Source organism: Symphalangus syndactylus, chromosome 13, assembly GCF_028878055.3.
Source record: "Symphalangus syndactylus isolate Jambi chromosome 13, NHGRI_mSymSyn1-v2.1_pri, whole genome shotgun sequence".
Taxonomy (NCBI): Eukaryota; Metazoa; Chordata; class Mammalia; order Primates; family Hylobatidae; genus Symphalangus; species Symphalangus syndactylus.
This window is the reverse complement of record NC_072435.2, coordinates 91,904,488-91,916,831: the sequence shown is the minus strand read 5'-3', so window position 1 is coordinate 91,916,831 and position 12,344 is coordinate 91,904,488. Positions and strand designations below refer to the sequence as shown.

The 12,344-nt window shown below is 39.1% G+C and overlaps 1 protein-coding gene across 2 annotated transcripts in view; it reads right to left on the bottom strand.

The window, feature by feature from the left end:
* CFAP54 (cilia and flagella associated protein 54) overlaps positions 1-12,344 on the bottom strand; it is a 386,261-nt gene that overhangs the window by 323,268 nt on the left and 50,649 nt on the right. For both annotated transcript variants that reach the window (XM_055237476.1, XM_055237478.1), the window contains exons 14-15: positions 11,192-11,342; positions 3,885-3,961 (exon numbers count right to left, since the gene is read on the bottom strand). In XM_055237476.1, coding sequence (XP_055093451.1) covers positions 3,885-3,961; positions 11,192-11,342 — 228 coding nt within the window. The remainder of the gene's footprint in view (positions 1-3,884; positions 3,962-11,191; positions 11,343-12,344) is intronic.

Genomic DNA, 12,344 nt, shown 5'->3' with positions numbered 1-12,344 from the left:
TTGTCCCTGGATGGTGGTTAAAAATCTAAGTATCTTTGTATAATAAATAGGCCCATCAACCTACTGCAGCATCTACTCATAAACTTACCATGCTAGTTTTCAGTTCCCTTTTCTATTTTGGCCCCTGGGATTTACCTAACTTTCTCATGAGCTCTGCAACATGCTTGAGGATATTTGTTCAAATCTGTCCAAAATCTCTAAGTGTTTTCTCCCAGGAGGACGTTCAGGTCATCTTGCCATTTTGCTAGAAACAGAAGTCTCTAAAGATATCCCTTTTTTTATTTTTTTATTTTTTGAGACAGAGTCTCACTTTGTTGTCCAGGCTGGAGTGCAGTGGTGCGATCTCAGCTCACTGTAACCTCCGCCTCCCAGGTTCAAGCAATTCTCACACCTCAGCTTCCCAAGTAGCTGGGACCACAGGCAGGCACCACAACGCCTGGCTAATTTTTGTATTTTCAGTAAAGACAGGGTTTCGCCATGTTGGCCAGGCTGGTCTCAAACTTCTGATATTAAGTGATCTGCCCACCTCAGCCTCCCAAAGTGCTGGGATTACAGGTGTGAACCGCTGTGCCCAGCCAGGATATCTTTTTAACATCAAAAAATTTCCATTAGGAGATACACCTAATGCTAAATGACGAGTTAATGGGTGCAGGAAATCAACATGGCACATGGATACATATGTAACAAACCTGCACATTGTGCACATGTACCCTAAAACCCTAAAGTATAATAAAAAAATAAAAAAAATAAAAAATAAAAAAAGAAAAAAAAAAAAAAACATCAAAAAATTTCAAAGACCCCATACACTCACATTCTATCATCATCATCATCACCATCACTACCACCACCATCATCATCTTTATGATCTTCATCATCCTCATCACAGTCAACATTTAACTAAAACATGTCCCAGGTATAGGGCTAAATGGTTTACTAATAATCTTTTAGTTGCCATAGCCCAGTATAAGGTGGATACAAATTAGTTATAATTTTATAACCCATTCGTTGAAGAAAGAAATGCTCTGTGTTCCATGAAGAAATGCTCATCATCACTGGCCATCAGAGAAATGCAAATCAAAACCACAGTGAGATACCATCTCACACCAGTTAGAATGGCCATCATTAAAAAATCAGGAAACAACCGGTGCTGGAGAGGATGTGGAGAAATAGGAACACTTTTACACTGTTGGTGGGACTGTAAACTAGTTCAACCATTGTGGAAGTCAGTGTGGCGATTCCTCAGGGATCTCGAACTAGAAATACCATTTGACCCAGCCATCCCATTACTGGGTATATACCCAAAGGACTATAAATCATGCTGCTATAAAGACACATGCACACGTATGTTTATTGAGGCACTATTCACAATAGCAAAGAGTTGGAACCAACCCAAATGTCCAACAACAATAGACTGGATTAAGAAAATGTGGCACATATACACCATGGAATACTATGCAGCCATAAAAAATGATGAGTTTGTGTCCTTTGTAGGGACATGGATGAAACTGGAAAACATCATTCTCAGTAAACTATCGCAAGGACAAAAAACCAAACACCACATATTCTCACTCATAGGTGGGAATTGAACAATGAGAACTCATGGACACAGGAAGGGGAACATCACACTCTGGGGACTGTTGTGGGGTGGGGGAGGGGGGAGGGACAGCATTAGGAGATACACCTAATGCTAAATGACGAGTTAATGGGTGCAGGAAATCAGCATGGCACATGGATACATATATAACAAACCTGCACATTGTGCACATGTACCCTAAAACCCTAAAGTATAACAAAAAAAAAAAAAAAGAAATGCTCTGTGTTCAGTAAAACTTTGAAATAAGTTTTCTTTCATTTAATCACAATAGTGTCTCATACATTTTTTAAAATAGTAGCATGTATATATGCAAGTTATATAATTTATCCCACCTACAGACTCTGCTGGGTGAACATATGAATTGTGGATTCTCCTTACAATAAACTGTCATTTTCCCCCCAACTCCATTCCCCTCTCAGTGAGTCTAAAAACCCTAAGTTGAGATTCAGTGCTTTACATAAGATATAAGAGAAAAAACAGCAGCTATCATGTGCCAGGTACTAGTTTCCACATTACAATATCTCATTTAAACTATATAACAACTCAGTGGAATAGGTACTATTATAATTTTCCAGATGAGGACACTTATACTCAAAAAGACAAAATAATTCATTCAGCATCACACAAATAGTCAATATCAGAGTCCGAACATAACTACAGGTTTCCACACCAAATGCTGTGCTCTTCGACCATGCCAAAGAAAGTATGTCTACCATATGCCCAGTACAGCTGAGCAGATTGTGTATTGCATAACTTTAGGGGGTAAAATTCACACTGTTGTCATCACAGACTTCTCTGTATTTATTTTGATGATTTCCCAGCAGATGTTAATAAATCATCTTTAAGAGAGGGTACATTTTTCTTATTTAAATAAATAACAGTTCATAAATGGTCTCTTGTTTCTTTGTTGTGGGAAAATTGCCATCTTAAAAGAAATCCATTTCATATAGTGGTTTTAATTGCCAGAAAATTTCTCTCTCAAGGCAAAATCTAGCACTTTGCACCTATGAGTAGGATTTCTATGTCTGCCCTACTCTGCCTCAGAGAATAAGTGCTAGCCTATAAGCTAGTGATTCTCAAACTCTAATGTCCTTAAAAATCTACCAGAGAGGCTGGGTTTAGTAGCTCACACCTGTAATCCCAGCACTTTGGGAGGCCGAAGTGGGCGGATCACGAGGTCAGGATATCGAGACCATCCTGGCTAACACAGTGAAACCCCACCTCCACTAAAGATACAAAAAATTAGCTGGGTGTGGTGGCACATGCCTGTAGTCTCAGCTACTCAGGAGGCTGAGGCAGGAGATTGGCTTGAACCTGGGAGGCAGAGGTTGCGGTGAGCCGAGATCACGCCACTGCACTCCAGCCTGGGCAACAGAGCAAGACTCCAACTCAAAAAAAAAAAAAAAAAACAAATCTACCAGAGGAACTTTTAAGAATCTCACACCTGAAGTTGTGATTGCATATGTCTGGAGTGAGAAATAGGAAGCTGCTATTTAGCAGACACTGTAAGTGATCCCTGGGAAAAATATTGGCAGACAGCTATTATGCCACCTCAATCTCTTAGGCATGTCAGTCTCTGTTCTCAATTTAAGATTTCTCAAATCTAGCTCTCTTCAGAAGACACAAGGCAGCATAAAGTACTCAGTTTGCATCCCCTGAAACTTAGCATTAGAAGAGGAAAATGCATTTGAGAAAGTAAATTCAGAACGACCCCACAGTCCTCCTGTACATTCATGATGGCATTTGATTGGTACCATTTCTTAGGACTTTATCTATTATACCAAGTATGGAAGAGAATAGATAAAATAACACTTTTAAAATTAGCACTTGTTGTTATATTTCAGAGGGCTCCCAAATATAAATGTGAGGGGGGCTGGCATGTTATTAAAAAACAAGTAAAGTCATTTATATCTATGCATTATATAAACATCTTTTATACAAATATCTTGAAGACATTATTATTTAGGATAGGAGTTACTCCTAGGTAGGGGAAAGGCAAGGTGATCAAGAGAGGTTAGCAGAGGAGGTGAGTTTTATCTATACTAGGAATATTTTGTTTCTTAAGCTAGCATATGAGGAAATGGTAAATTATAATGGGGCTTCATTACAATATTCTTCATAAAAGGTAGAAAAATGTCCCTATAGTTCTCAATATGTAAAGCCATATAATCCTCAAATTTTAAATATTCAAAATTATTTCTACAATTAACCATTATGCATTTACAAGTTTAATATTATTTGAAAATAAAAATTCATGTTTCACCTAAATTTTCTAAATATGTAGTAATACCTGTAATATTGGAAGAATTTCTGTGATCCCTTTTGGAGCTCCAGGAAATTTGTTAGTCCCTTCTCTTAAAGGTATATCTGGAAAAGAAAGGAAGGAGGAAGGGAATGAAGGATGGAGGGGAAGGGAGAAGAGGAGATGAAAAAAAAGGAAAAGTAGGAAGAGGAAGAGGACAGGGCAAGAAAGAGGAGGAAACGAAAGAAGAAGGAAGGACCAAAAGAATAAAAAGGAGGAAAGAGAAAAATGGAAATATAGCAGTGAATCATAATCATAAAAACTTTATGCTAAATTAATTACTTTTTAATTACCGATAATCTCAGAAATGATTCAACACTGGAATTTGACTAAGCACCAAATTATTTCTTCCATGTAATTAAATTTTTTCTTCTGTAAGGTAATTCAAAAAAATCTTGTAATGTAACAAACCAAATCAAATATTTCTCAACAAGTCAATATCATCTTTTCTCTATATTCTATAAGGTCCATTTAAAATCTTTCAGAGGCCAGGTGCGGTGGCTTACACCTGTAATCCCAGCACTTTGGGAGGCTGAGGCAAGTAGATCACCTGAGGTCAGGAGTTCGAGACCAGCCTGGCCAACATGATGAAACCCCACATCTACTAAAAATACAAAAATTAGCTAGGCATGGTGGCACGTGCCTGTAATCCCAGCTACTGGGGGTGCTGAGGCAGGAGAATTGCTTGAACCCGGGAGGCAGAGGTTGCAGTGAGCGAAGATCATGCCACTGCACTCCAGCCTGGGCGACAGAGCGAGACTTCATTTCAAAAAATAAATAAATAAATATAAAAGCTTTCAGAAAATAGCATAGAAACCCTATCAATCTGGACAAATACCAGAGAAGACTTGTACTTTATGTTTTATGTGGCAACAAGGTGTTAAGAATAACATTCTTAATAGTTATAAGAATTTATATATCTAAATGGGGACAACCCCTCATTACATAAATATAGAAGTTTTCAAATTTATAAATGGATTATGCTTCAATATTGATTAGCTCTTCAGAAATGAAACATTTTAACAAAGAATCAATAACTTAAATTTTATTTAGCCCATTTATAATGATATAAAACAATAATCTCCCCCACAGTAACTAGTAAATAAAACAATAACATTAAGTAAGAAATAGACTTTTTTTTTTTTTTTTGAGATGTACTCTCACTCTGTTGACCAGGCTAGAGGGCAGTGGCACGATCTTGGCTCACTGTAACCTCTGCCTCCCAGGTTCAGGTGATTCTCCTGCCTCAGCCTCCCGAGCAGCTGGGACTACAGGCACATGCCACCACGCTCGGCTAATTTTGGTATTTTTAGTAGAGGCAGGGTTCCACCATGTTGGCCATGCTGGTCTTGAACTCCTGACCTCATGTGATCCACCTGGCTTGGCCTACCAAAGTGCTGGGATTACAGGCATGAGCCACTGCGCCCGGCCAGAAATAGACATTTTTAAAAAGTAATCAGTAATGGGTAATGTAGAAAAATTCTCTTGGCTGAAGAAAAACTGGAAACAATATATTTTTCAATCTACAAGCTAAGAAGATGGTGGAAAAAAATAAATAAATAAATACACGGCCAGGATCTTGGGAAGGAAGTGTGGAGAAAAAAACAATTTTTCCCTGCTCTCATGCTACAACAATCAACACAGATTTCTGTGACCAAGTGTGGAGTGGGGGGTCCCCACATACCAAACATGAAATCAATTCTGCAGTGGACACCAGCTGGGCATTCTCCAACCCTGTTCACTTCCAACACTATCAGATCACATAGATTGAGGACTCAGTCCCATAAGACTGCTGTTTTCCCCACAATGCTCCCTGCTTCCAATGCTGACCATAAGCTCCAGCTTGTTTTACCTGTGCTTCTGACCAGCTGGCTACAAACTAAGGTTCCCGTGACCCCCCTCCCTGGGTCTGATTAATTTGCAACAGTGGCTCACAGAATTCAGGAAAACAGTTATGTCTATCATTTTATCATAAAGGCTATTACAAAGGATACAGATAAAGAGATATATAGCATAAGGCATAAAGGAAGGGGCATGGCGCTTCCATGCCCTCCCAGGACCACCACCCTTCAGGAACCTCCAAGTGCTCAGCTATCCAGAAGTTCTCTGTACCATGTCCTCATGGACCTTTTATGGAGACTTCATTAGATATGCATAATTGATGGATGGATGGCTGTACAGCTGTGCAGGAATGCGACTGGACCAAAAGGGTATGATCTAATACCCTTTAGAAACCCATTGCTATGATTTGAATATTTGTCTCCTCCAAACTCACGTTGAAATTTAATCCTCAATGTGGCAGTATTGAGAGATGGATCCCATAAGACATGACTGGGTCACGGAGGCTCTCCTCACATGAATAGGTTAACTCATTCATAGAATAATGGATTAACAGGTTAATGGATTGGTGAGTTATCATGGGAGTGGGACTGGTGACTTTATTTTTTTTTTTTTTGGAAATATATTGTTTTTTAAAAAAATATCTTACACTCACTCATATTTTACTTACTGGCCCTGTTTTATGTCAATTCAGTTTTGTATCCTTTTTTATTTATTATACTTTAAGTTCTGGGGTACATGTGCAGAACATGCAGGTTTGTTACATAGGTATACACGTGCCATGGTGGTTTGCTGCACCCATCAATCCATTATCTGTATTAGGTAGTTCTCCTAATGCTATCCATCCCCTAGCTCCCCACCCCCTGACTGGACTGGTGACTTTATAAGAAGAGAAAGAGGTCGGGTGCAGTGGCTCATACCTGTAATCTCAGCACTTTGGGAGGCCGAGGCAGGTGGATCACCTGAGGTCAGGAGTTCAAGACCAGCCTGGCCAACATGGTGAAACCCTATCTCTACTAAAAATACAAAAAAAAATAGCTGGGTGTGGTGGCTCGTGCCTGTAATCCCAGCTACTCGGGAGGCTGAGGCGAGAGAATCACTTGAACCCAGGAGGCAGAGGCTGCAGTGAGCCAAGATCATGCCACTGCACTCCAGCCTGGGTGAAAGAGCGAGACTCCCTCTCAAAGGAAAAAAAAAGAAAAGAAAAGGAAGAGATACCTGAGGTAGCTTCCTCAGCCCCCTATCATTGATGCTCTGTGCCACCTCAGACACTGCAGAAAGTCTCCGTAAGAAAGCCCTCACCAGATGCAGCCCCTAGACTTTGCACTTCTCAGCCTCCACAACTCTAAGAAATAAGGTCCTTTTCTTTATAAATTACTCAGTTTCAGGTATTCTGTTATAAGTAACAGAAAATGGACTAAGATACCCAGCAAGGCCTGTCTGTTCAGATTCTTCTTGGCCTCTCTGTGCCACATTCCTTCCTCCTGGGTATGGGGCAGGACCCCTTCTGAAATAAGTCTTATGTCCTACAATCAGACAAGGTAGGTCAAAGAATTTCTTTGTGATCAGCTTGAAGACAGAGAGGCAGGAGAAGATTAGGGTATATTTTCAGTTTCTATGGCCATCCTTGGAGAGGAAAAGGAGCAGGTGAAAGGAGGAAAGTAGAAAGTCAGAGAGAGAGAGAAAGAGAGAGATTCTGTTTTCTGAGGTCTGCTTCTGGGGCCTAAAGTGCCCCAACATTATAACAAAAGACTCTCTTTCACTTTTATTGCTCCAAAGCTGTTCTGAAGCTACTTCAGGAACCAAGGACAAAAAGCCACTCTTTAACAAAAGGTATGCTTATTGTTTCAGTCATTTAGGAATAAGAACTATGGGAGTCATGAGCCAGGAACTGCGGACAACAATTATTATATATATATAATATATACAAATATATTATATTGTTAAAAACACAAGGCCCAAGCTCTGTCCTACTTGAGCTAGCCTGGACCTTTTTAGTCTTTATTAGCTTCCCAGGTGAATTTGATACAGATCAAAGTTTGACAACCATCAGTTAAAAGTCTCTGGCCATTGAACACATTCATTGGCCTCAGGTTATATTTCTGAAATGTCCTGGCTTTTCAGAAATAATTATTATATATATATAATATATTATATTATTATATAATATAATTATTATGTAATATATATTATTATATAATGTAATTATTATATAATATATATTATATATAGTATAGTTAATATATATAATAATCAACAATTATTATATATATAATATATACAAATATATAAACATACAAAATATATGTGTTCATTAATGGTTTATGTTATTGGGAAGGTTTCCAGTCAACAGCAGACTATTAGAGTTAAGTTTTGGAGAAGCCAAAACATGAATTTAGGATGCGTGCCCCTAACCCTCATATTGTTCAAGGGTCAGCTGCATATATATCATATATCACAGTATCACAGAGTCACATCTGAGTATTGGAAAGGGAGGCCAGAGAGTATAGAACACATTAGAGCTACTTTTCCCACTGGGGCTTATATCCATTCTGGAGAGAGAAGCTGAGAAACTGATACCTCTGATAGCCTTGAGAGAAAAGCAACAGGGATTGGGATCCAGGGCCCATCAAGGATGAGAAGCAAAAGAGACTGCATCCTAGAAGTTAGGGTGAACTGAAAATAGATCTTCAAGGAGAAAGCATTTCAGCTTCAAAATATCTTAATCCCTCAAACTGGAATAATGGGATCCTAGAGTATTAGTGCCTTTCATGCATCTAGTAAAAGCAAGCATAAATCTTCCCTAGAAAACGTCATCCAAAGCCTCAATTATTTCTACAAAATACTTAGCAATAATAATGTCCATTACACACTCAAAAATAACCAGACTAGCCAAACAGGTGATGAGGTAAGTTCTTCATTGAAGACTTCAGTATAATAAATGCAAAACGAATGAAAGAAGTTAGGAGTCCCTCCTGGCTTCTTACCCCCATTCTCCTAGCAGCCCTTCACAAATGACAGATAAAAGCCGTAGAAATACAACTTCATTGTAATTGTTCTGTATGGGATCCTAAAGGTCCCTCATGGGAACAGACCCTGAACTCACAACAGCAGCCTTCTTATTAACTTACCATGCATTACATGGGGCTTCCTTTCCTCCGCTGTCTCACTTCTCCACCGTGCTTCCCTGGATAAGGTCCCAAATAAACTACTTCACTCACATCATTGTCTCAGAATCTGCTTCTGGGGAACCAACCCAGACCTGAACTCACAGATAAATCTTTATAGCACAAAAAGTGGGATAACTAGGAATTGTGTGCCTCCTGATTCAATGCAAGGGAGTAAATAGCACTACCTATGAAGTACTGTTGCTGAAAAATAAGACAATTGGCAAGAATTCTTCTTAACAAAGTATCAGCAGAATCTAAGTAAGCATCCAGATCTAACTACCGGGTGAGAAGCAAGTTAATCAACATCACATGGAGGCAAATGGCCAAATCCAGAATGTGGAAAATCCCACAGGATGACTCAGTTTCTTCAAAAGATAAATGTCTTGAAAGGGGAGTATGAAGGAGAGAAACCATTAGAGATTAGAGAAATTTAAGAGACATGTCAAGAAAACACAATGTGTGGGCCTTGTTTGGATTCTGATTGGAACAAACCAACTTTAAAAGATATTTTTTAATACAATCAGGGACATTGGAATTATTCCCCATTTTGTAAGATATAATAATAATGGCACTGTGGTTTTATGTTTTTAAAAATCCTTATCATACACACACATACACATGGTGGGGTAGTATTTGCTGGAAAAATTACATGTCTGTTTTAAAATACTCAGAGAGGGGGAAATGTTGCAGGGAGAGATGAAATAAGATTGAAAAGATGTTGATAATTATTGGTGCTGGATGATGCATACATGGTGATTTATTTTTTCTCTCCACTTTATATTTAAAGTTCTGCATAACAAAAGTTTTAAAAAGGAAAAAAAGCATTTTAAGCCAGGACATTTCAGAAATATAACCTGAGGCCAGTGAATGTGTCCAATGGCCAGAGACTTTTAACTGATGGTTGTCAAACTTTGATCTGTATCAAATTCACCTGGGAAGCTAATAAAGACTAAAAAGGTCCAGGCTAGCTCAAGTAGGACAGAGCTTGGGCCTTGTGGTTTTAACAAGCTTTCAGGTGATGTTGATAACAATCAAAATTTGAGAACCATGGCTCTAAAACTCCATCTGCAAGGCCACACTCAACAGCGGAGGACAGGCAGAGCCAGATTCATGAATCTCCAAGTAAACAGTAACTTTATTACGAAGTCCTCCAGATGTCATACATGCTCTGTAAGTGGGGTGAAACAGCAAAGTAAACACCCTCCATGGACTCCTCCACATTTTTCCCCACCCCATGAAATATAGTACAGGGGTGCAACCAGAGGCAGAACAAAGAACAAGGAGGTCAGAGCAGAAGGCCATCCTTTGAGAGAAGACATCTCCTGAATGGAGAAGAGAAAGGGGTTGAGACAGGAAGAATGGGGGCTGGTGGTGGGGGGCGGCTAGGAAATGAAAGCAAAAAGAGGAAGACGATAAGGATAAGAAGAAAAAGAGAAAGGGGAGGAGAAACAATAAATGAAGAAAGAATTTTAAAAGGAAGGAATTAGAAGAAAGAAAATAAAAAAGGAGATAGAACGTAGAATGACACTGATCCATTCAACACTTACTTGATCTCCTGAGCTGTGTCAGATGATGTGGTGGGTGCCAAGAATATGACAGTGTCCAAAACATAGTCTTCCTTCAAGCATTCACTCTTACGGGAAATGGAAGGGGAGGAAAAACAAAGGAAGATAAAAGAGAGGAGAGGTGGCTGGGTCCGGTGGCTCACATCTGTAATCCTAGCCCTTTGGGAGGCCAGGGCAGGCAGATCACTTGAGCTCAGAAGTTCGAAAGCAGTGTGGTCAACATGGTGAAACCCTCTCTCTACTAAAAATACAAAAATTAGCCAGGCATGGTGGCCAGCGCCTGTAATCCCAGCTACTCGGGAGGCTGAGGCGGGAGAATCACTTGAACCTGGGAGATGGAGGTTGCAGTGAGCTGAGATTGTGCCACTGCACTCCAGCCTGGGCAACAGAGCAAAATTCCATCTCAAAAAAAAAAAAAAAAAAAAAGGAGAGGGAAAACAGAAAGAAAGAGAAGGGAGTAAAGGGGATTAGGCAGTAATTAGGAACAGAGAAAAGGAATATGAAAAGACAAAAAGGGTTTTGTCCTTCACTGAATCAGGGAGCATGAAACCTTAACATCCACTTGATGAAACTATCTTATTATCTATCTCTAATTATAAATCCTCAATGAAGCATAATATTGAAGTGCCTAGTTTCCTTTAGTAGAAGTTATCCTGTACTTGATATCGTACCTATATATTTGTATTTATATATGTATACAATTTTTCAGCCAACATTTTACCTAGAGATTGTTTAAATTTTCTTCCTGGGCTTCCTAAAGATTCCAATATTTCACTTAACCGTAATGTGACTTCTGCCACTACCACAATGTCAATGTCTTCCATTTTATAGCAGTGAATTACTTCATTTATCTGCCACAGAAGATAAATCCACTAAAAAGAGAAAATACACAGCAAAATCAATTAAAAGTATATGAAACTGTAGAAACAGTCACATTTTTCAAAACTTATACTTCCTTGAAACAACCATCTTCTAATCATATGGAAATGTTACACAGGTACCCCTCCTTATTAATGCCTTAATTATAAATAATATAAAACTCAGTAATCCTTTTAAAATGATATTTAGTAATCAATCCGTTTATATAAATTCATAAAGTAGATTCATTTGAGAGTCTGCACATCTATAGCCATTATGGCAAATTTATGATCTCTTACTTGTACATATCAGTGAATAGTATCTGTATCCTCAAAGTTCTCACTGTCCCTTCGAAGCAGCTATTATGATTACTGTCAACAACCTCCTATGAGTGAGGAGGAAGCAGGTGTTTCAGGCTCCATATCAGGTACCTTAGATTGTCTTTCACGGCCGGGCACGGTGGCTCACGCCTGTAATCCCAGCACTTTGAGAGGCTGAGGCAGGTGGATCACTTGAGGTCAGGAGTTCGAGACTAGCCTGGCCAATATGGTGAAACCCCGTCTCTATTAAAAATACAAAAAATAGCCAGTGTGGTGGCGCACACCTGTAATCCCACCTACTCTGAAGGCTGAGGCAGGAGAATCGCTTGAACCCAGGAGGTGGAGATTGCAGTGGGCCAGGATTGTGCCTCTGCACTCCAGCCTGGGCAAAAGAGCGAGTGTCTGTCTCAAAAATAAAAGAGAAAGATAGAAATTGTCTTTCATGCCTGTATCCCCAAAGCTTAGCACATAAAACCAACTATCACATTTTGGGACCTGAGATTATAAAACGGTATTTATGTACTCATATTATTACTTAACAGAGTACATGATAAAAATCACACCTATGCATACTAATGTAGCTTATCTTATGCAGCTTCCAAATTACCAAAGCTACAATATTTGTTATTATTAAATTTGTTCTCCTAAGTTTCCAGGTTATAATATTCAAATGCTCACCCTTCTCCCTCCTATAAA